This window comes from Miniopterus schreibersii (assembly GCF_964146895.1).
Source record: "Miniopterus schreibersii genome assembly, chromosome: 9".
Lineage (NCBI taxonomy): Eukaryota > Metazoa > Chordata > Mammalia > Chiroptera > Miniopteridae > Miniopterus > Miniopterus schreibersii.
In genome coordinates, this window is record NC_138118.1 from 77226445 (window position 1) to 77246520 (window position 20076).

General features: G+C 48.0%; 1 protein-coding gene across 3 annotated transcripts in view; it reads left to right on the forward strand.

Annotated features, from left to right (window-relative positions):
• The window catches only part of MINDY4 (MINDY lysine 48 deubiquitinase 4), an 81270-nt gene that overhangs the window by 6333 nt on the left and 54861 nt on the right, over window positions 1-20076 (forward strand). For all 3 annotated transcript variants that reach the window (XM_081147926.1, XM_081147928.1, XM_081147927.1), the window contains exons 3-5: window positions 1141-1376; window positions 4331-4577; window positions 6494-6924. In XM_081147926.1, coding sequence (XP_081004052.1) covers window positions 1141-1376; window positions 4331-4577; window positions 6494-6924 — 914 coding nt within the window. The remainder of the gene's footprint in view (window positions 1-1140; window positions 1377-4330; window positions 4578-6493; window positions 6925-20076) is intronic.

Genomic DNA, 20076 nt, shown 5'->3' on the forward strand with positions numbered 1-20076 from the left:
AGGAACGTTCAGGTGGCTGGAAGGTCCTGTGCTCCACTCGGAGGAGAAATGGCCACGGCAGCCAGGGGAGTCCTGTCAGAGGCTCAGTAAAGATATCACTAGATGCCTGTCATCCTCTGGGTCCCAGGGTGACACTCAGGCCCCTCCAACTCCTGTATGCAGCCAGCTGAAGTCCTGCAGAGAGAAGACTCTTGACCTAGGCAGCAGATATCCAGAGACCCTCCATTTGCTGCATTTTGGGGCAGGAGAGTGGACTGTACATTTTAGAAAGATTTTTCCACCAAGAGTGAGACAGTTAACCAGAAAATTCAATTAACCATTTCGGTGCAGTGAGATTTTTTGCATGTAAATGCCTCTTTACCCAATTTTCTAGAAGAATCTTTGCCATTCAAGTTATTTTTATTTCTCCACTATAATATAGTCTCCCTAAGGTAACTATTATTTTAAGATACTTAAGATATTTTCATTAGATCTTGATAAGTACCCTGATTATTTGATTTATACAGTAGTTATTAGCTCTTATACAATGAATTGGAGCTTATATTTTACAGAAAAAATACTTATTATACTTATTAATCTGTCCATTGCATAATGACTTTGACATTCATACAAAGCTAATGTGATTCTAAGGAGGCCCTGCAATTTCATGTTAATTCCAGTAACTTGTCTTTAAGATTGGGGTGTAAACCAAGTCAATCCTGACTGCCTCTCTGTGTTCTTTGCAGTATAACCTGCTGCTGCATTTCCCAGTGTCCAGTGTCAGATGCAGAGTATATGAACTAAGAGAATATTTAGGTCCTAAATGTTGACAAACTTTGGAGTGAGCAATCCCTAAAGGCTTATTTTTTAAAATGAGGATATATATTTTATGAAGTTATTCATAGGAGAAACAAATGAGGAAATTTGAATTGAAATTGAATTGCTTGACTTATGCAATGGATGCTAGTTCTTTTAGGGTAGAGATTTTTGTCTTCATCTCTGTCATAACCCAGTCATTTACATGCAATAACAGGCAGTCGTGAAAGAATGTATGACTGAGAAGTTGATAAACTTATGTGAAAGAATTAGAATAGCCATCTTTTTCACCATTTTTCTGAAGCTGTACATGCAATTAATGATATATTCTTTTTTCACTGATAGGCAAAGGAAAATCCTCTAAAAACAAACCTTGAACTCATTACCAGATACTTTCTGGATCACTTTGAAAATACTGCTAACAATTTCACTCAAGAAACGCCAATGCCTGCACTTTCACTTCCAAAGAAAAGTAACAAATTACCGTTGAGATGCTCAGAGACCACGCTGGTAAATATATATGACCTTGCAGATGAAGATGGGGCATGGAGAACATCACTGTCAGAAACGAGCAAAGCCAGGTATCTCTCCTATTTACTCTGTGGATTAGTTTCCTCTTGCTGCTGGAACAAGTTACTATAAACTCAGTAGCTGTAACAGAGTTCTCTAGAGAAACCAGTCGGAAGAGCCAAGAGGGTGTGTGTGTGTGTGTGTGTGTGTGTGTGTGTGTGTGTAAAGAGATTTATTTTTAGCTCATATGATTGTGGGGGCTGGCAAGTCTGAAATCTGTAGGGCAGACTGGCATGCTGGCAACTTAGGCAGGATTTCTGTGTTATAGTCTTGTGGCATAATTACTTCTTCTCTGAGGAACCTCGGTTTTTGCTTTTAAGGTCTTCAACTGATTGAGTGAGGCCCACCCATATTATCTAGGTCAGTCTCCTTTACACCAACTGATTGTGGATGTTAATTATGTCTTAAAAATACCTTCATGGCAATACATAGGCTAGTATGTGACCAAACAACTGGGCACCATAGCCTAGCCAAGTTGACATATGAAATTTGACCATGGTGGTCTCTTAAATCAACATGAATTTGTTAATCTTGTAGTTCTGGAGGTCAGAAGTCCAGAATCAGTCTCACTGAGTTAATGGCAAGGTGTTAGTAGGGCTTGTTCCTTCTAGAGATTTTGAGGGGAGACTCTGTTTGCTCTCCCTTTTTCAGCTTCTAGTGGCCACTTCCTCTGACTTTTGGGCATATTGCCCCAGCCTCTGCTTCTGTCATCACACCACTCACTGCTGACTCTGATCCTCCTGTCTCCCTCTAATGAGGACTCTTGTGATTCCATTGGGCCCGCCCAGATAATCTAGACAATCTCCCCGCCTTAAGATCTTTAACTTAATCACACCTTCGAAGTCCCTTTTTCATGTAAGGAATGTAATCATAGATTCCGGGGTCAGGATCCATTTTTGTGGGGCCATCGCCCAGCCTCCACACTCTGTGCTTTCAAAATCCCTGTGGTGGAGAACTGGTGCTTTCCTCCAGAGGCCTTGGGAATGGACCACTTTTTGATGGAGGATGCTTATGATTTAAAAGTTTAATTCAAATTCAGGATTCATAAGGGTCAGGGGCTTGTTTAGTTAACAATTTCTTAAATGGCAACAAAATACTGGAGAGATGGAGAAATCTGAAAAATAAGGCCTTTAGGAACTCTTAGGAAGAAAATGGATTGGCATTCTTTTAAAATTTATTTTATAATCCTCACCCGAGGATATGCTTTTATTGATTTGAGAGAGAGAGGAAGGGAGGGAGGGAAGGGGAGAGAGAGGGAGATAAACATCGAATGGTTGCCTTCTGTACATGCTCTGACCAGGGATCCAACCCGCAATCTGTTTGTGCCCTGATGGGGAACTGAACCTGCAGCCTTTGTGGTGCACAGGACGATGCTGCAACCAGCTGAGCCACCCGCCAGGGTGACCTGGCATTCTTGATCCAACCTCTGTTATGTGGAAAACTGTCCTGTTACATTGCAGCCTTAACACTCTGCATGTAGTCTCCGAGAGTGAGTCTCACTCCCTGGGAATGGGTGTTTTCTTCCAGGGCTGTGGAAAAACATTTCCTTTCTAGAGGGGAGCCAAAGCCGAGGGTGTGGGTGTCAAAAGATCAGGAACATTAAAAAAATTAACTCAGGGCTTAAACGTGAAAGTTAATGAGGGCGGCACGGAGAAGGTGGTTCCTCCTCCACAGACGCTCGCTGTCTGGCTGGGAAATGAAATATTTCTGAAATGATAAAATTCTGCAGCGCAGTAGCTGAAGCTCCAGAGGTCCACCCAGTTGCCCAAGCGCAGAAGGGGGTGCTCTGCTCGACTCCTCCTTTCCTATTAGCTTTGCATCTTTGGGTCCTTAATGAGGGTACACTCTCTCCTGCTTTCCCTGGATGACGGGGCTCTTCCCTGGTCCCAGGACTCCAGTGATCTCCTTGAATCCACCCCTGGCCTACGACAGTGTGGGCTTTTCCACGAAGCAAGTCTGCCTGCTGCTCTGCTGCTGAAAGGCCTCCAGACATTCCTGTAGCTTTCAGGATAAAATCCAAGCTCCTTAGGACAACTTGTAAAACCCTTTCTCCGGTCAGTCCCCACGGCTCACCTGGGCAGGTGCTGCTTTTACAGGTCTCTGGCTGGTACCTGGGGCCCTCTCCTGTTACCTCCCGCCTACCGTTCTTTCAGACTCAGCTGCTGCCTTCTCTGGAAGCCCTTCTGGATTTCCCCAGGCTGGTTCCAAATCCTTGTTCTGCCTGACATACCCCCATCATAGCACACGTGGCTGCCTCCCTCATGCGTGACCCAGTGCCTGGGAGGCGGCTTGGCATAGTAGGTGTCAGTGCCCCTTTGTGCCAGAGTCAAGTGGTAGCAAATAGCCTAGCCTGTGTCAGGAGTGCTGGCTCTGAGGTCATAGGCCAGATTCCTCCTCACCTGGGCCTCTGTCTCCTTGTCACTCCTGTTCCTTGTTACTCCTTGCTGCCCTCACTGTCTCTCAAGAACCCTCTTGTTCTCTCTTGTTCTCTTTTTCTCTCTCTTTCAATGCCAGGCAACCCAGGAAAGGAAGCCGTTGGCATGCCTAACCTTACTGAGCCATAGCTGCCCTGCTGGGGGAGGCCAGGTTTGCTGCAGTCTCTTCACCACTCTCCGTGGCTCCACATGTCCCATGACCGTACTGAAGGGCTGCAGTTTTCCTTAATCACTTGGGTCTAGAATAAGGATGCTCTTTAGAGGATTTAAAATAGTTGAGGACTCCTGTTGTGGATCATCAACTCTGATTTTGCTGCTTGTTTCCTGGTCTCATTTTGTAGGTCAGACTTGCCCTGATACGAGAGTAGTTTCTGTCCCTTACCTTTAAGGGTAAAGCACTGGCGGGCTAGAGATCACTGCGGATTTGTGAGTGGGTTTGCTGCGAGTGCCTGTTGAATGTGGAACTTATTATTGTGGTTAGTGATTCCTTTTGGAGAATATGTTTTAATGGAAATATTCCTCTTTTGCAGGCACGACCACCTTGATGGGGATATACTTGGTAATTTTGTATCATCCAAAAGGCCCCCCCACAGAAGTAAGCCGGCGCAGACTGTCCCGGCCGAAAGCCCGCCTGTGGCCCCTGCGTGGGAGAAGACGGACAAGGTCCAGTCGTCAGAGCCGCACTTGGACACGAAGAGGGTGGGAGAGAAGATCAGGTGCAAGTCTGGCCTGATTGTCCGGGGCATGATGGCCGGGCCCACCGCCAGCTCCCCACAGGTTGTTGCTCCTTCCTGTTTTATGAGAGTGGAAAGTGGGAACCTGCCAGGGTGTGGGGGCTGACTGCCTGGGTTTATTGGGTGGGGATGGAAGAGCACCTCCATGTGTTCTCTCGGGCTCTGCTGTCCACTCTGTGGGAGCATGGGCAGTCTGCACCTCCTTCCCTGCCCTGTTTCCCATCGCGCAGTGAGGTGGATGCCGTGGCTTTGTATTGCTTTGCCGAGTGAGAACACATCTACCCAGCTTTATCTCGCAGTTCAGGAGTCAGGGGACTCATCCAAGTCTAGGGAACTTAGAATTGGTGGACCCTGGCGTTCTAATCCTCCAGTGTGTGCAGTTGAGACACCTTCCTATCAGGGGTGAAGGTGACAACTTTGATCTCCTTTACCACCAATGGATTGCCCCGAACTTCTTCTTACAGTGGTCATTTTGTGTGCTTTCCCTCTGGGGTATCTGAGTCCTGTGAAGGACATTGAAAGGTGGGTTGTTGCAGAATTTCCCCAGGTTTTCTGGAAGGCGTTTTGTGGGCCTTTGAGTCCCTTTGCCATACTTATCAGTTGCCCAAGAGAAAAGAGCAAGATTTGCTATTTATTTCATCAGTTTTCACAGTTACTAGGTCACTCTGCACTTACGAAGGATGAGTGAGAGGCTGGGTTCCCCGCCCCTGGCCAGAGTGCGGGTCTCCTTGGGAATGGTGACTGATGTTTTCCTTACTCTGTGGCAGGGGGTGCCCTGGGTGGCGTTTGGAGGAGGTTTACAGTGCCTAGTGATTTCCACTAGGTGAGAACACTGCAGAATTAGCTGCTCCTATTCCAGCGCAGGCTTTGTCATTTGGCTCAGGATTATTTCTGGAAATGCTGAGAGGTCTAGGAAAAGCCTGGAAGGTATATTTTTGTCCCCTAGATGGGTAACAACATGACTTAACCATTTCATCAGTTAATCGTGGATAGTGAGAAAGGACACGTCAGTTGACTTCTTTGGAATTCCTTCATTTCAAAAACTAAGCAAATCTTGGTGCCTACTAGGTGTAAGTCACTGAGTGGGAGCTGTGGACACGAGAGCTGAACGAAGAGTGACCTCTGCCACTCCTGGTCTACAGGCAGGAGGGAGATGGCCATAAGTAAGGCTGCAGACAGTAGCTAACATTGGTGAACCACAGTGATGGTTTGGCTCTGTGCTGGTGCCTTCGGCGGGCTCTCCTTCAGTCCTCACCATGATACTGTGGGAGGCAGGCACTCCAGGTCCCCAGTCCCTCCTCCACAACCTTGGTGCCTGGTGTGTTTTGGAATTTAGAATTGTTTTCCAGAAAAGAGATACAGTGCGTAAACCTTACACCATGTGACTCCTGTAGTTATGTGGTATGTGGTGTCTGCAGAGCAAAAACATTAACATGTCTGTAACTAAACATGAACAGTCACACTTAAAAAAGACTGAGCAACCTCAGGGCACTCAAAAAACATTTGTTACAGGATTCCAAAAGAAATTTTTGTTTTGGGATTTAGAAGTGACAGATAGTGGATTGTGGACAGGTTATATTACAGGGGAGGGAAGTGAGGCACTTGCCCCAGGGGACACAGCTGGTGGGTGGTGACACAGGAATGAGAACCCAGGCCTGACCCTGGAGCCATGTGTTTACCCTCCCCCCCCCCCCCCCCGAACCTGCTCCCTGTAAGGGGGGTGGGAGCAGGGCTGTGGCCTTCTCTGGGGTTTGTGCAGGTGGGGTGCAGTGAATGCATTAAGGAAGCAGTGACCTTTGGGTATCTTATGAAGTAGCAGGTGGGACTTCAAGGGGAGGACTTGGGGATGGGGAGTGGCTTTATGGGGGAGGGAATGTCATGGGCAAATGCTCGAAGTGGGATAAAGTATTTTCCCCCTTCCTGGGAGGGACCTCACTGCCTTGTCCCTGTCCGTTTCAGGAGTCCCTCCGCAAGCGCTCCCTGAGGCGGCCCCTGGCCCTGAGCAGTGTGACCCAGCCCCACCAGGAGGAGGAGGGCCGGAAAGCCCCCGAGCTGCCCACCTGCCCCCTGGCCTGTCCCGCCCCGCCGGAGGGCCTGGCTTCCAGCGCTGGCTCCATCTCTAGGGGCCCCCTGGGCCAGCTCAGCGAGCCCCCCGCAGAAAAGCACAGGCCCACGGCCAGCAGCCCTCCCCGCTTGCCCAGCCCAGGGCTGCTGCAGAGGGGGGGCGGCAGGTGGAGAGGCCTTTCGGAGGACAGCCCAGCCGTGGACGGTGGCCCAGAGGCCGACAGGACACCTCTGAAATTCTCCTTGCCAGGGGGGAACGCCAGGACGACCCAGGAGAGGCTGGAGAGAGCGTTCAAAAGGCAGGGAAACCAGCCTCTGCCCGTAAGGTGAGCTTACTACGCCCAGGTGATGCCACTGTCTCGGAGAAAACAGCCCAGAGAGCACACACGAGGGAACCTGCGGGGAGGTTTGTTGGGCCCTTCTTACTTCTCCAAATGAAGAAGCCTTCAGCAGAGGGCCCCCCACACCCGCAGCAACGCGGTCAGGCTGACGTGGCATGAGACGCTTCTTGTGGGAGGCCGAGGTAGGGTAGTGAATCAGCTCCTGTGGGCCATTTCAAAACCCTGTTCTTATTCTCACACAGACCTGGGTGGTTCCTACAGTGGTTCATTTCAACCGTTAAACCATCCTACATTCCTGGAACCAACCCACTCAGTTGTGATATATGATCTTTATATGTATCATTGGGCTTAATTCATTAATATTTTGTGCAGGGTTTTGTGAAGGAGAATTTGGTGAATTTCCTTTATGGCAATTCATTCTGGTGCCTAGAATAAGCTAGAAGCGATCCCTCTTTTCCCGTTCTCTTGAAGAGTTAGTGTAAGGTAGACGTTGTTTCTTCCTTAAATATTTAGGAGAATTTACCAGTGAAGCCTTCTGAGCATTGAGTTTAAATTATGCATGCAATTGAAAAAAATTTTAAGTTCAGATATTCTATCTTTTCATGCATCAGTTTTGCAAGCTGTATTTTTCCAAGGAATTTTCTTGGACTTTAAATTTATTGGTATAAAACTATGTAAGTATGATATCCTCTTATCATTTAAAGCCTGTGCGATCTGCAGGGCTATTCCTGTTTTCACCCCCGATACTGGTAATTTGGGGTTTCCCTATTTTTGACTTGTCTTACTTGGGGTTTATCGATTGTCTAGTATTTCAGAGAGCTAACTTTTGGTTTTGTATGTTTGTTTTCTATTTCATTGATTTCCACTCTTATTGTTATTCTCTCTTTCATTCTACTTTAGTGGAGTTTAACTTGCTATTTTCTGTTTTATCAAATGGGTCTTAAATAATTCTTTTGTAATATCTTTTAAGGGTACAATTTCCCTCTAAGTGATGCTTTGTTTATATCCCATGTGCTAATAGGTTATATATTCATATAATTTAGTTAAAATATTTTCTAATTTCCATTGTGATTTCTTCTTTTGATCCATGGGTTATTTTGACATGTATTGATGAATTCAAAACATTGGGGTATTTTTCTGGTTATCTCTTTGGTTGATTGCTAACTTTTCCACTTTGGTCATATCTACTCAGTGTGATTTCAATCCTTTTGATGTTTGTTGAGATTTTTTAATAGTTTAGTACATATGTAAAGCTTATCTCTTATAAGCAACATATATTTGGAGTTTTAATCCAGTGTGATACTTTTTTATTTTAATTGGAATAAATATTACATTTACATTTCCCTTTTGCTTGAAAAATGCCCTTTAGTATTTCTTTAGCAGGAGTGTTACAATAACTATTTTTCAGTTTTTATTTGGAAATATCTTTATTTTGCCTTTATTTTTGAAGGCTGTTTTCAATGGGTATAGAAGTCTAGATTGGTACTTTATTTTTTTTAGCACTTTTAAATGTGTCATTTCATTGCCTTAGGCTGTCATCATCTCTTTTGATAAGTCAGTTGACATTTTTATTGTTATTCCTTTGGAAGTAATATGTCTTTTTTAAAAAACCTCTGGCTGCTTTTTTCCTCCTGGCTTTTTTTAAGATTCTCTCCTTTGATTTTCAACAGTGTTACTATGATGTGCCTAGCTGTGGTTTTCTTTGACGATTCTGCTTGATATAACGAGCTTCCAGAAGTTGTGGATTAGCACCTTACATTAGTTTTAAAATGATTTGTCTGTTATTGTTTCAAAGTTGCTTTTTGTCCCATTCTCTCTTTTCTTTCCTGGCGCTGTCATGTAGGAATAATTAGACATATTGGGTAAACAACAATAAAGGCCAGTAGAAAGACTAAAGATCTGTATATAGCTATGTCAACCCTAAAAGAAATACTATTATTATCCCCACTTTACAGATAAGGACACTCGCTCAGAGGAGTTGCTTTACTCACCCAAGTTTATTTATCTAGTAAGAGGCAGAGCAGGGGTTTGAACCCAGGAAGCTAGCCCCAGAGCCTAGTAAATACATGAATGAATGGTGTTACTTCTATCCCTGAGTAGAAATGCTTTCCACAGCCTTAAATGCTGCCTGGCTTCAGCTTGAACACCTCAGTGGTGGGGAACTCCCTGCTTCCCACAGCACTTCTGCCTGATTCTATTAGAAAAGTCTTCTCTGCAGTAAGTTGAAACCTGCTTCCCTATAGTCTGACTCAGAGGGCCTTGTTTTGCTCTCCCATGCCCTGGAAAAGGAAATAGTGTTTCAAACCTATTGGTTGGGAGCATTCTCAGGCTGCAGTGATCTGCAAGAGAAGGTGGGTTGAGCAGAAAGAGGAGTGGATGGAGTGTCTGGAGCCTGGGTTCTAGTCCTCACTTTGTCCTGGTTGACCTGGATTGGTCATTGTGTCTCTGGTCTTTAGTGTCCCTGACTGTAAGGTGTGGCCACCGGGTAGGTGATTTCCAAGTGTCCTTCCAGCTCATGCATTTTGCTGGCCTATGATTCTTACTCCCAGAGTTACTCTTGAGTAGCTACTGTTTATAGGGCACTTAGGACATATGGCACATGAGCTCTGGAGCCTAACAACCTGGACTGGCGAACCACCTCTGTCCTTTATAACCGCTGTGGCCCTGGACCAGTTATTACACCCTTGAAAGATGGTATGGACTTTGCCTTAGAGGAAGTGGGTAGCAGGTGGAAATGCTCCCACAGCTCCTCCCCGCAATACCAGGTGAAGTATAACCAGGGGTGTTTAACATATGCTTAATAGTGTTGACCTTTATAGTGGTCAGTCAACAAACATTTTGGGGGCCTTGGTTTTTACCTAACGCATTCCCTTTTCGCTGTGCACCATGCTAAGCACTTGTGTATATTATCTTATTTGTTCTTTATAATAATCTGTGAGGTGGGTATTATTGTTGGGTATTTTTTTTGAGTTTTCATTAAATAGTATTCTCTTCCTACTCCTGAGTTGTAAACACACTGACAAAGAAAACAAAGGGTATCAGATGGGAGTAAAATGAATATCATTTCTGTGAGATCCTTAGAATTCAATCCCTCCAGTTGGCAGTTGGGGAACAGGGGAAGTGACTCATCTGAGCCCTTGCAGGTGTCATAAAGTCCTTTCCTAAGCTCTGTTTTCACTGTCCAGCTAATGTTTAGAACTTTTGCTTTAAATACATGTGGTCCTTTCTGTATTCAACGTCAGCCTCCAGCACAGTTGTCACCAATCAACATATGAGGTCCTTTTCTTTAGCAGTAACTCCCTTGGTTTTGGAGAAACTTGATTTCAGACCCAAGTTCCTAGAGTTACGTCCTCAAAAAGACCCTGTCAATTCACAGAAATAACCATTTATTCAATTAATTTATTCGACAACTCTTTAGTGCGTGTTGTAGTGTGTTAGAGTGGCTTGTACTGGCTCAGAAAGCTGATTGTTAGCATCTCTTCCTGACTCTGTGTTCAGTGACATCTAGGTAGTAGCTTGAGATTAGTCATGGTAGGAATGTTTACACCATGGAAATTGGCAAATGCTGCCAGTGTCCCCCTCCCTGGAGAGCCAGTTCATGTCTATCAGCATCCCATCTGTGATGGCCTCCTGTGTGCCAGCCACAACCCTAGCCACTGGGGATTCATGTGAACAGAGCAGACTGAGACCCTGCCCTCTGGAAGCTTGCACTTCTAATGGGGAGAGGCAGCCCAGAACAATAGCCACAGTGGGGTAGTGTCCTGTTGTATCAGTTAGATAGGAGGTATCTCTTGACACCCTTCTCAGAGCCCAGATCTGGCACTGGGTATGGACAGGACAGCTCCCTGACTCTGAGGCCCAGGGCCCACATGAGGCTCTTTGTAATTGGGTGCTAAATTTTGGCCCTCACAGAGGATGGAAGATTGGGGAGCAGTTAAGGGGGTGCTATTGAGGGCCAAGCAGGAGGGCCCTGGGCTTGCAGAGGCCGTGTTTAGCGCAAAGACTTCGTGGTCGACCAGTGACAGCTGGTGAGGAATGGCTGTGATAATCTGCATTGTTCTGCGTGGCTCTCTGCAGCCTGGACATACTAGGGCCCCAATGCTTTGTGTCCCTGCCTCTGTTGGAGCCAGTGGTCAGTTCCAGGGATTTAGCGACTCTGTTGTTGTCAGAGTTTTGCAGGAAATGGACAGCAGGTGGCAGCAGATCGTCACCAATCTGCAGGACCCCAGATTGGCCTTGCTGCCTGATTTCACTCCACAGGCACTCACCAGGCCCCTACCAAGGAGGACGCTTGCTCTGATGGGAGAGAGACCAGTGAATCCCATCCCTCCTGGGTCCCCAGCCCCTTCTGGGCTCCAAATCCGGAGCAGAGACCAGCAGGCTGGCACATGCCTGGCTGTGTCCTGAGGGACAGTGAACAATGCTGCCTGGGGCTTGCCCGGGGCCTAGCAGAGGATGTGGCCTTTGCATTTATTGACTGTTTCCCCATACCCAAGCACCCCCAGGCTGACAACAGATGCACTGTGTGGGATGAGTAATGGGGAGAATTTCCATTTTAATTGGACACTGCACATTATTTGGACTTTATGTCAGACTGTAGAGGTTCGAAATTAGCTGACTTTTGAAACAAACACAGCACACTGTTGCTTTCCTGTGTGCCAGAGGCCCTGAGTAGACAGGTGGCCTGCCTGGGGCTCCCGGGCTGGTGCAGCCTCGCTTCCGTAACTGATTCCTGGGACTTCTCTTCTCTGGTGGGCATCTTGCCCCCCACTCCATCTGCCATCGGTGCTCTGTGTTCAGCTGGTCTCCTTCCCACCTCTTACCCACATCTCTCCTGTGAGTGCCCATCCACAGAGGAATACCAGTTCTCTCCCCGTCCGAAGGCTGGCCTCTCCCTAGCACACACAGGAGATTGAGCACAAGAAATGGCCCCAGTGTGTATTATAGGCCGCCCAGCGCCCTCCAGGAATGGGCTCTTTGCCCCTGCCATGTGCTGTACTTACCGCTGCCAGGTACCTTCAGTTCCAGGGCTTCCGAGGCTTTGATCCAGTGTTTCTCCAGGGGAAAGAGACTTCCCATGACTCAGATTTCCTTTGAGATCAAGAAAGTGTGTCCACACCTCTCCTTGGAAGGGTGAGTGATCTCATTTTGTCCATCTTGGGACATCAGAGTGGGGGAAGCTTGAGATCCTCTTCTGCTCTAGGCACAAGTCCGTGGCTCGCAAGCCACAAAAATGATCCAGGGGCAGCCGCTGCTGCTAGATGGAAGCAGGCCATTAAAACTGAGATGAGTGTCAGAGAGCAGGGGAGGTGTGTGGAGATTCTTCTTTCCTGGGAGCTTTTTTTTCCTCCAAGATGCTCATCTGCAGGTCTTCCAGGAGCTTCCAGCAGACCTTGGGTACCAGAACCCCAGACAGGACCATGTAGATGTCAGCAATAGTGCCAGGATGAGATGAAGCAAGTGAGGCATCCGGGGTGCAAAGTTTAAGGAGGCACCCACTCTCAAGGTGGTTCAGCTGTAGTGTAGGCGCCTGCATGAGCCAGAGAGTGAGTGCCTCCTTAAATTTTGTACCCTGGGCACCAAGTATGTCTCACCCTAATCCTGGTCTGGTCCACAGGGTCTGGCAGCTTCTCTTCTGCTTCTCACGGTATCATAGATAACCCTCAATACAGCATAATGATTTGATAACTCATCTTTACTTCCATGAACTCCTTGAGGACTGGAGTGGGCCTTCCCCCTGCCCCCCAGAAGCTATATCCTTGGACCTGCCAATAAATATTGATCAAATGACAGAATGAACATAGTAAGAAGACTGGAAGGAAAATTTATGTTCATCTGTTTGGGGCAGTGTCATGAAAATTAAACTGATCATCTTTATTAGAATTGGAACAATCCAAACTTTATCTTCAAGTTCACTTGTTGGCATTCATTCATTTACTTGTTCATTTTTTTATTTGTACATTCATTTACCCAATTAATCATCCAACCAACCACCTGTTCAACCAACCAAACCAACCCATCACAGCTGCAGTGTCCCGTGGTTAAGTCATCTTGAATGTTCCTTCTTTAGGAAGCCTTTCCCAGTCTCTTCTCTGCTCCTGTACCTGGGCACAGTCCCCTTCTCATACCTCTCAGAGCCCATGTCACACTGTGGGGAGAGATGACAGACTGCCTTGCTTCTCCTGCTGGACTGTCAGCTGAGTGTGGGGTGAGTTGTCTGTAACCCTGCCTCCCTCAGTTCAGAATTGTTCCAAAGTTGCTAGATGGAGCTGAATTATTAGCTTTGCCTTGAGGGAGGGGGAAGTGAAGTGTGAGGTCTTCTCTTGACTCAAGGGGCACATAAGAGCCTGGCCGGCGTGGCTCAGCGGTTGAGCATCGACCTAGGATTCTGGAGATCGCGGTTTGATTCCTGGTCAGGGCCAATGCCCCAGTTGTGGGCTTGATCCCCAGTGGGGGGCGTGCAGGAGGCAGCCGATCAATGACTCTCTCATCATTGATGTTTCTCTCTCTCTTTCTCCCCCCCCCTCTGAAATCAATAAAGGTATATTTAAAAAAAAGGGGGGGCACATAAGAGAGTGGGTTAGTGATTCAGCAAATAGGAAGCCACCTAAAAATAGCATCTGTGCCAGAGCCAGATGGATGATGCCCGTTGAGGTGCCATAGGACCTTAGAGGAGGGGGCTGTTGCTGGGCTGGGCCTGGAAGAATGGGCAGAGTTGGAGTAGCCCAGATGGGGGCAGCCAAGGGCGTCATGGCTGTGCCTGGACATGCTCATCACTCTCTCCACCTTCCTTTAAGCCTGAGATTGTTTGGGAACAAATGCGCTGGTATCCCTGGGGTCTCGTCCCTAAAGACTAACGCAGCTCTCTTACTGTCCCTCAGCCCTTTTTTCTGGGCCTGCCTTGGGTTCTGCTGCATTTGCAGACACTTTTGGACAATGTGCACTTACGGTTGGTGGCTTGAGGAGAAAGAGCCTAAGCCCAGAGCTTCCCTAAGGATTGGAGAGGGCTTTGCTTGAGGGAAAAGAGGGCCATCCTTGCTCCCACCCTGAGTGTGACTGAAAGGCTGGCTACCTTTGGGCTGGGCAGGGAGAGTAGAAGTCCTTCCACTGCCAACTCCCAACCGTGCTGCTGGAGTGGGCCTTCCCTCGTGATGCATGATTCCTGCCTGGTTTTCCCCGTGGAGGCCATGGGCAGGGTGCTGCCGTGACTCAGGCAGGCTGGTGCCGCCACCTTGGAAAGACGTCCTTTGATGCTGAGTTCTGTCGGGCACTCTGGGCAGCGTTCTTCAAATCACAAAGATGACCTGCCAGGGCGGTTTCCTGTATAGCTGGATTCCATGTGTGCGCCTCATTCCAGAAAATTCGACTTTGTTTTCTCTGCTCATTCCGCGAGCCGTACTAAAGCCATGGGATTCCTTCCATATCCTGTTGGGGCCAGGTTCATGGCCACGGGTAGCTCAGAAGTGGGGCCTTTTCCTGATGGAGTAAACAGTTTTTGATCTCACTCTAAATACATGTTATTCAGTTTTATTCAACTCAACAAAGTGTTTATGGAATGCCTCCTGTTTCTTGGATAGTGTTGGGGAGAGGGATGGGAAGGTGAGGTTCCTACCCCAAAGAGACTGAGGCAGCCATACAAGTAACTGTTCTATAGGATCAAAAGAAGTGATCAGGGGATAAGGGCGGAGCTGGGGTCGGGGTCATTTCAGGGACAATTAAGCTGTGGATATTTATTGCGTGCTCACTATTTGGCAGGTCCTGTTGCAGGAGCATTAGACGTATTATTTCATCCTGACAGCAACACTGGGCGGGTTACTGGCCTCTATTTTATAGATGGGGAAACTGAGGCACAGAACACCCGGCCAGTCTGAATTCTGAATTCACACAGGCAGTCTGGTCTAGAGGCACAGAGGACGTGGAGGTTTTTTAAGGAAATGTGAGGTGAAGGGAAGCCTAGGGACAGGACAGGATGGCAGCTCAGGAGGGTAGAGGGTTAGGGATCAGGGTCATTTTTTTCCAGGATTGGAGAGATGCGAGCGCGTTTGAAAGCCAAGGGCTAGGCGCCAGCAGATGGAGGAAGAGCTGCCCATTCAGACTCCCGAGGAGGCAGGAAGCGTGCGCCTGGGTGGGCCCGGAGGCAGCGCTGGCAGGGCCGGACTCGCTGCCGCGCTCCGCAGTGGCACCTGATGCCCGGACTGAGGGGCCCAGGGCATCGAAGGTTTCCAGAGTACCTTTTAGATCGCCAGTGAAAGCCAGCTCTGCTCCCCAGCGTTTCTGAGTTGTTTGAAATTTATTCCCCTTAAGCAAAGCTTTGCTAAGTTATCGAGGGCCGCTGTTTGGGAAACACTGCCTCTTACCGTGTTCTGAGACTTCCAAAGGTGGCTCTCAGCCTGGCGAGGTTGAAAAGTCCTGAGATTTAGCCCTGGACAGATCTGCCCCTTACTAACAGGGTGACCTTGGGCACAATCTTTTTTATGTTTTTTAACCCCTTTGTGACTTAGTTTCTTTCATCTAAAAGATTGCATGACATACCCAGCTTTACAGGATTGTTATGAAGAATAAGTGAAATAATGTGTATAAGATATTTGACCTACAAAAGTTGCTTTAATTAATACTAGCTTTCTAGCTCTCTCTCCTGCTATTTAGTTAGCTAAAACACCTCCTTTTTTTTTCTTTCATCCTCACTGGAGGATATTTTTTTCATTGCTTTTCAGAGGAAGTGGAAGGGAGAGAGAGAGAGACAGAGAGAAACATTGGTGTGAAAGAGATACATCGACTGGTTGCCTCCCACACTTGGGATTGAACCTGCAACCCAGGAACGTGCCCTTGATCGGGAATTGAACCCAAGACCCTTCAGTGCGCAGGACAATGCTCTAGCCACAGAGCCACACGGGCTAGGGCCCCTCTCAGCTTCTTAACTAATCTTAAGTCACTACTTTGCCTAGGTGTGGACATTCAGGTCTTCCTAAAATTCAGTACACTGCTAGGAGTACATTAAAAGAAGGAAAGAGATGTTGAGAGGATTCATTTTAGATAAAAACCAAAAGCGATCCTGGCCCATTTAACATTTCATAAAGACATTACGACTCATGGATTTCTTCTCTTTAAAGAAAATAACTTCATAAGGGTACACTTAGCCACATGCAGTGACCTGGGAAAGCTTGAACAAGGATCCTGGTTTAAAAAGGGTTGTCACACAAATAAACCCCACATGGACTTGGCAGGAGATGGCCTTGTTCTTAGGAGATTCAGGCTCAGATGGTTCGGGAAAAACTGTGTGTGTGTGTGTGTGTGTGTGTGTGTGTGTAGAGAGAGAGAGGGAAAGCACTATGGCAAAGTGTTAGCAATTTGTCAGGGTGAATGAAGGGTAGACTGGTTTTCATTGTGTCTGTCTTTTAATTTTCCCGTAGGTTTAACATTTTTCAAAATAAAGAAGGGAAAATAAAACCCGCATGGAACAGAGAGGAAAAAGGAGTGAATGGTCAGTAGGCTCCGTCCTTGTTTCTCAATGAGCATCGTAAATATGCGTCACGAGGTCGTAGTATGTCTATAAATGTTGGAATCTGGGTGAGGTAAAACACAGGCCAGCCCAAAAAACACCCAGGACGCCTGGTGAGTGGGGCGTGGCAGCCCCTTCCTGCTATATATGGATGTAAGAGGGAAGCCCTTGACCTCCAAGGAACCAGTGGCTGTTCCCGAAACAATAGCTTACACGTATTTTCCAGATGCGCAGAAAGCAGCCTCCTTCAGTGTCATCCTGATGGGCATTACAAGGCTGATTCCTACCCTTCCTCGCAGACCCATCCTCCCCCCACCCCCTGCGTTGCTGGGCCTGGAATCTGCACACCCACAGCCCCGCAGTACTAGCTGGCCGTGGCTTCCCTCCGCTGACCCTCTGCATGTTTTCTCGAAACCCCCAATCCTTTCATTACACGCGCATCGTCAGGCTCAATGTGACATTTGCAACAGGCGGCCACCCGACGTGCGTCCAGCTGCTTCACATGGTTTTTATATTTGTTCTGGAAAAAGCTCCAGATACCTTTGGTCAGAGCTCTTCCTGTTGGCACGTTGCTGGGGCCATTTCCCGCCCACACGATCCCGAAGGGGCTGCAGTCTGTAGGCCCCAGCACGTCTGCCCCAGGGAGGACTGGAGACGGTGGGGCAGCGTGAGGGTGCAGCCTGGAAAGCCAGGCTCTGGGGGTGCTGGGGGCGTGTGCCTCCCGCCTCTGCCTGTGTTATTTGGATTCGGATCCCTAGAAACCAGGGAAGTCAGAGCCTGGCCAAAGGGCCTCATTCCGCTTCTGCTGAAGTTCCACTATTAAGGAGAAGAGGTTGAGCTGCTTTGATTTTTCTCTCTCTCTCTTATAAACATAAAATATTGTTACCTCTTAAAGAGTGAACACTGGCCCTGTGCTAATTCTGAGTCCCCACTTCCTGAGTTCTATGTGAGGCGGGCCCTGTGCTCCTCTGCTTTGGGGATCACGGGAGGTTCCAGCACAGATGCTCTATCTTTGTGGGGCTGTTCTCAGCCACACGCCAGCTCCCCACTGAACACCCCCACCTGCCGGGCCCCCCACCCGTGAGTGTTGAATAGCTGGGAACCCTCATCAGAAGCCTGGATGGTAATCCCAGAGGGGTACAGAGGGAGGAGCCCCATAGTCTGGTTGGTACCCAAGGACTCTCACACCCCATTGCAAGTGAAAACAGCTGCCAGGAGAGGCACCGGGTGGCCGCCTAGTTGGCTCGGGGACACGGCTAATTTTAGCGCAGGGTGTGCTCGTCCCGAGCTGGGGCTGGCTCTCCCGTGGACATTCCACAGCCCTCTGGTTTTGTGTGTATGACTGGCGCAGCGCTCAACGTCTGCAAAGCTCACTTGGGTTTCAAGCTGAGTGTTTCTCCTTTTTCTAAGAAACGCCCAGAAAACAATCAGTCCTCTGTGCTTTCAGAGTAGGTCAGAATTTCCTGGAGATCCTTTCTTCATGGTGGGTCATGTGGGGTGGAAAAAAGAGAAGCTCTTGGCTGTGTCTTTCCTGATACAGACGAGGGGAAGGCAGCTATATGGCCTTAGGGCCAGAGGGGACTCTGAGTCATCGATCTGGTGCAGCGGGTCACTGGGTGCTCATGGGTCGGCAAAACAACCACAGAGACCGGAACCAGACACCTGGAGGACCAGCTTCAGGTGGGCCTGAAACTAACACAGTTTGGGTGGCTTAGGACAAAGAATATCAAAGTATTTAATTTTTCCCAATTTTACAAAAACAGAAGACTGTAGGCACACATTGCTAGGGCCTCTTGGAAGGGACCTGTGCAAGGAGGGTCCCTGGAACTTTACCCCATGAACTCCATGGTAAATCAGGTTGTTGTTATTATTTATCTCTCTGGCTAAGTATAACTATGAAAACAATTTTATAAAATTTAAATATAGATATAATTTTGAACTAAAAGTCTAATCTCTAAAAGGATGAACAAAGTAATTAAGCCTTGTGAAAGGGTCACCGAATTGTCGCTGATTTTCCTCATATCATCATCAGCCACTGTGTCACTGACTTGTGTTCCAATTTTCTGACCCTCAGTGTCCTCATTCATGAAAACAGGGCTAAAAAGTCTCTGTGCCTCCACCCACAAAAGCTGTGCTTCTCAAGTGCTTGGTAAAGTAGAAACAACCCCCGGATAAACAACTATTATTTGTAAGGACAAAACTATAGGAGCTTTAAACCCTTAGAATGTCACAGAAAGGAAAATGAGAGCCCTTGGCCACTTGGGGAAAGACATGAGCTCCAAAAAGAAGTGTCATTTAAGTATAAGCCTCCTTACCTTTTCTAAAGGCAAACAAACCCACATGTCTTTATTTTCAAGTGGTAGGAAGTGAACCTGGGACCCAGACAGTGTCATTTCAAAGCCACTGCTCACAGCTCTTTCATTAATACTTGTGCAGGGGAACGTTTTATGAGTTCAAGCGGAACATATTTCATCCCAGAAGTTGTTTTAAGCCACCTTTTGGCATATTTAACCAAACAGAACCCAAGTGGATTTGATGTTTAATGGGACTCGGAGAAAGTCGGCCTCTTCCTGTTGGGGCAGCTCCTTTCCTGGATATACTGGCCTTTATTAGGACAGTGAAGGTGCCAGAAAGCAGCTTCTCCTAGCAGCCAAGTCAACATCTCCACACAGCTTTCCAGGCCACTATGGAAACCGGCAGCAACTCTTGTGTAATGTCTTTTAGGCTGTGCATTAGACCCTTCCTTTTTGTAACACCAAGTGGGACTTCAGACGCCCTGGGACAGGGCCAAGGTGTAGAGGCAGTCCTTCCATCCCAGCTTCTCATACCAGCCTCGGGGAGGGCAGGGCAGGGCTGGGCAGGGGGAACCTTCGTCTCTGGTAGAGCACCTCGTTGGGTCCTTGATCTACTGTCAGGAGCCCTAACCAAGGCAGCCTCAGTGGCCCTGCCCACTGGGTGTGCAGTCTAGCGCTCACAGGGGTGGGGGTGGGGGCTATGACCTGGGCTAGGCACCATATCACATCTCTAGCTTTGGCCCTGGTCACTTGGCTCATCCAGCATCTCACGATGGGTGGGCTTGGCCGAACCAGGCAGCCAGGTGTTGGTGGACAGAGAGGAGGGTCACGACCAAGAACAGAGCTCACCGGCTGGCCACCTTCTGCTTGGTGAGCTGCATATCTCAGGAGAGATTGGTTACTCCGTGCATCTGGCCATGTTCCCAAGATGTACTCCCCAGAAACCACTCTTCCCTCCAGGGGATGTTTCTCTTTCCCTGGAGCAACGTCATCTCTACCCTCCTTTTTCCTGCCTGCTGAGCAGCACCGGCCTCTCAGTCTCCTCGTGGAACTGATCTTAGCTACACCCAGGAACCTGCAGCCTGAGTGCAGGGCAGGGAGATGGGAACTGTGAGAGCCACGAAGCCCTGCTGGCTTATGTCCCTTAAGGGAAGAGCCCCCAACCTGTCCTAATGCATGTTGCGTCTTAAGAAAATGGAGTCAGTGCCGCTAACATCTAGCAGGGGATAGATGAAAATCAACCACGGTGAACCCGGAGCCTAAAATTCTGTTTCTGGCTTTGCCCACTACCCAGGGGGCCTTGGCAAAAGCTCTGACCCTCACCCCTACCCCTGCCAGGGCCAC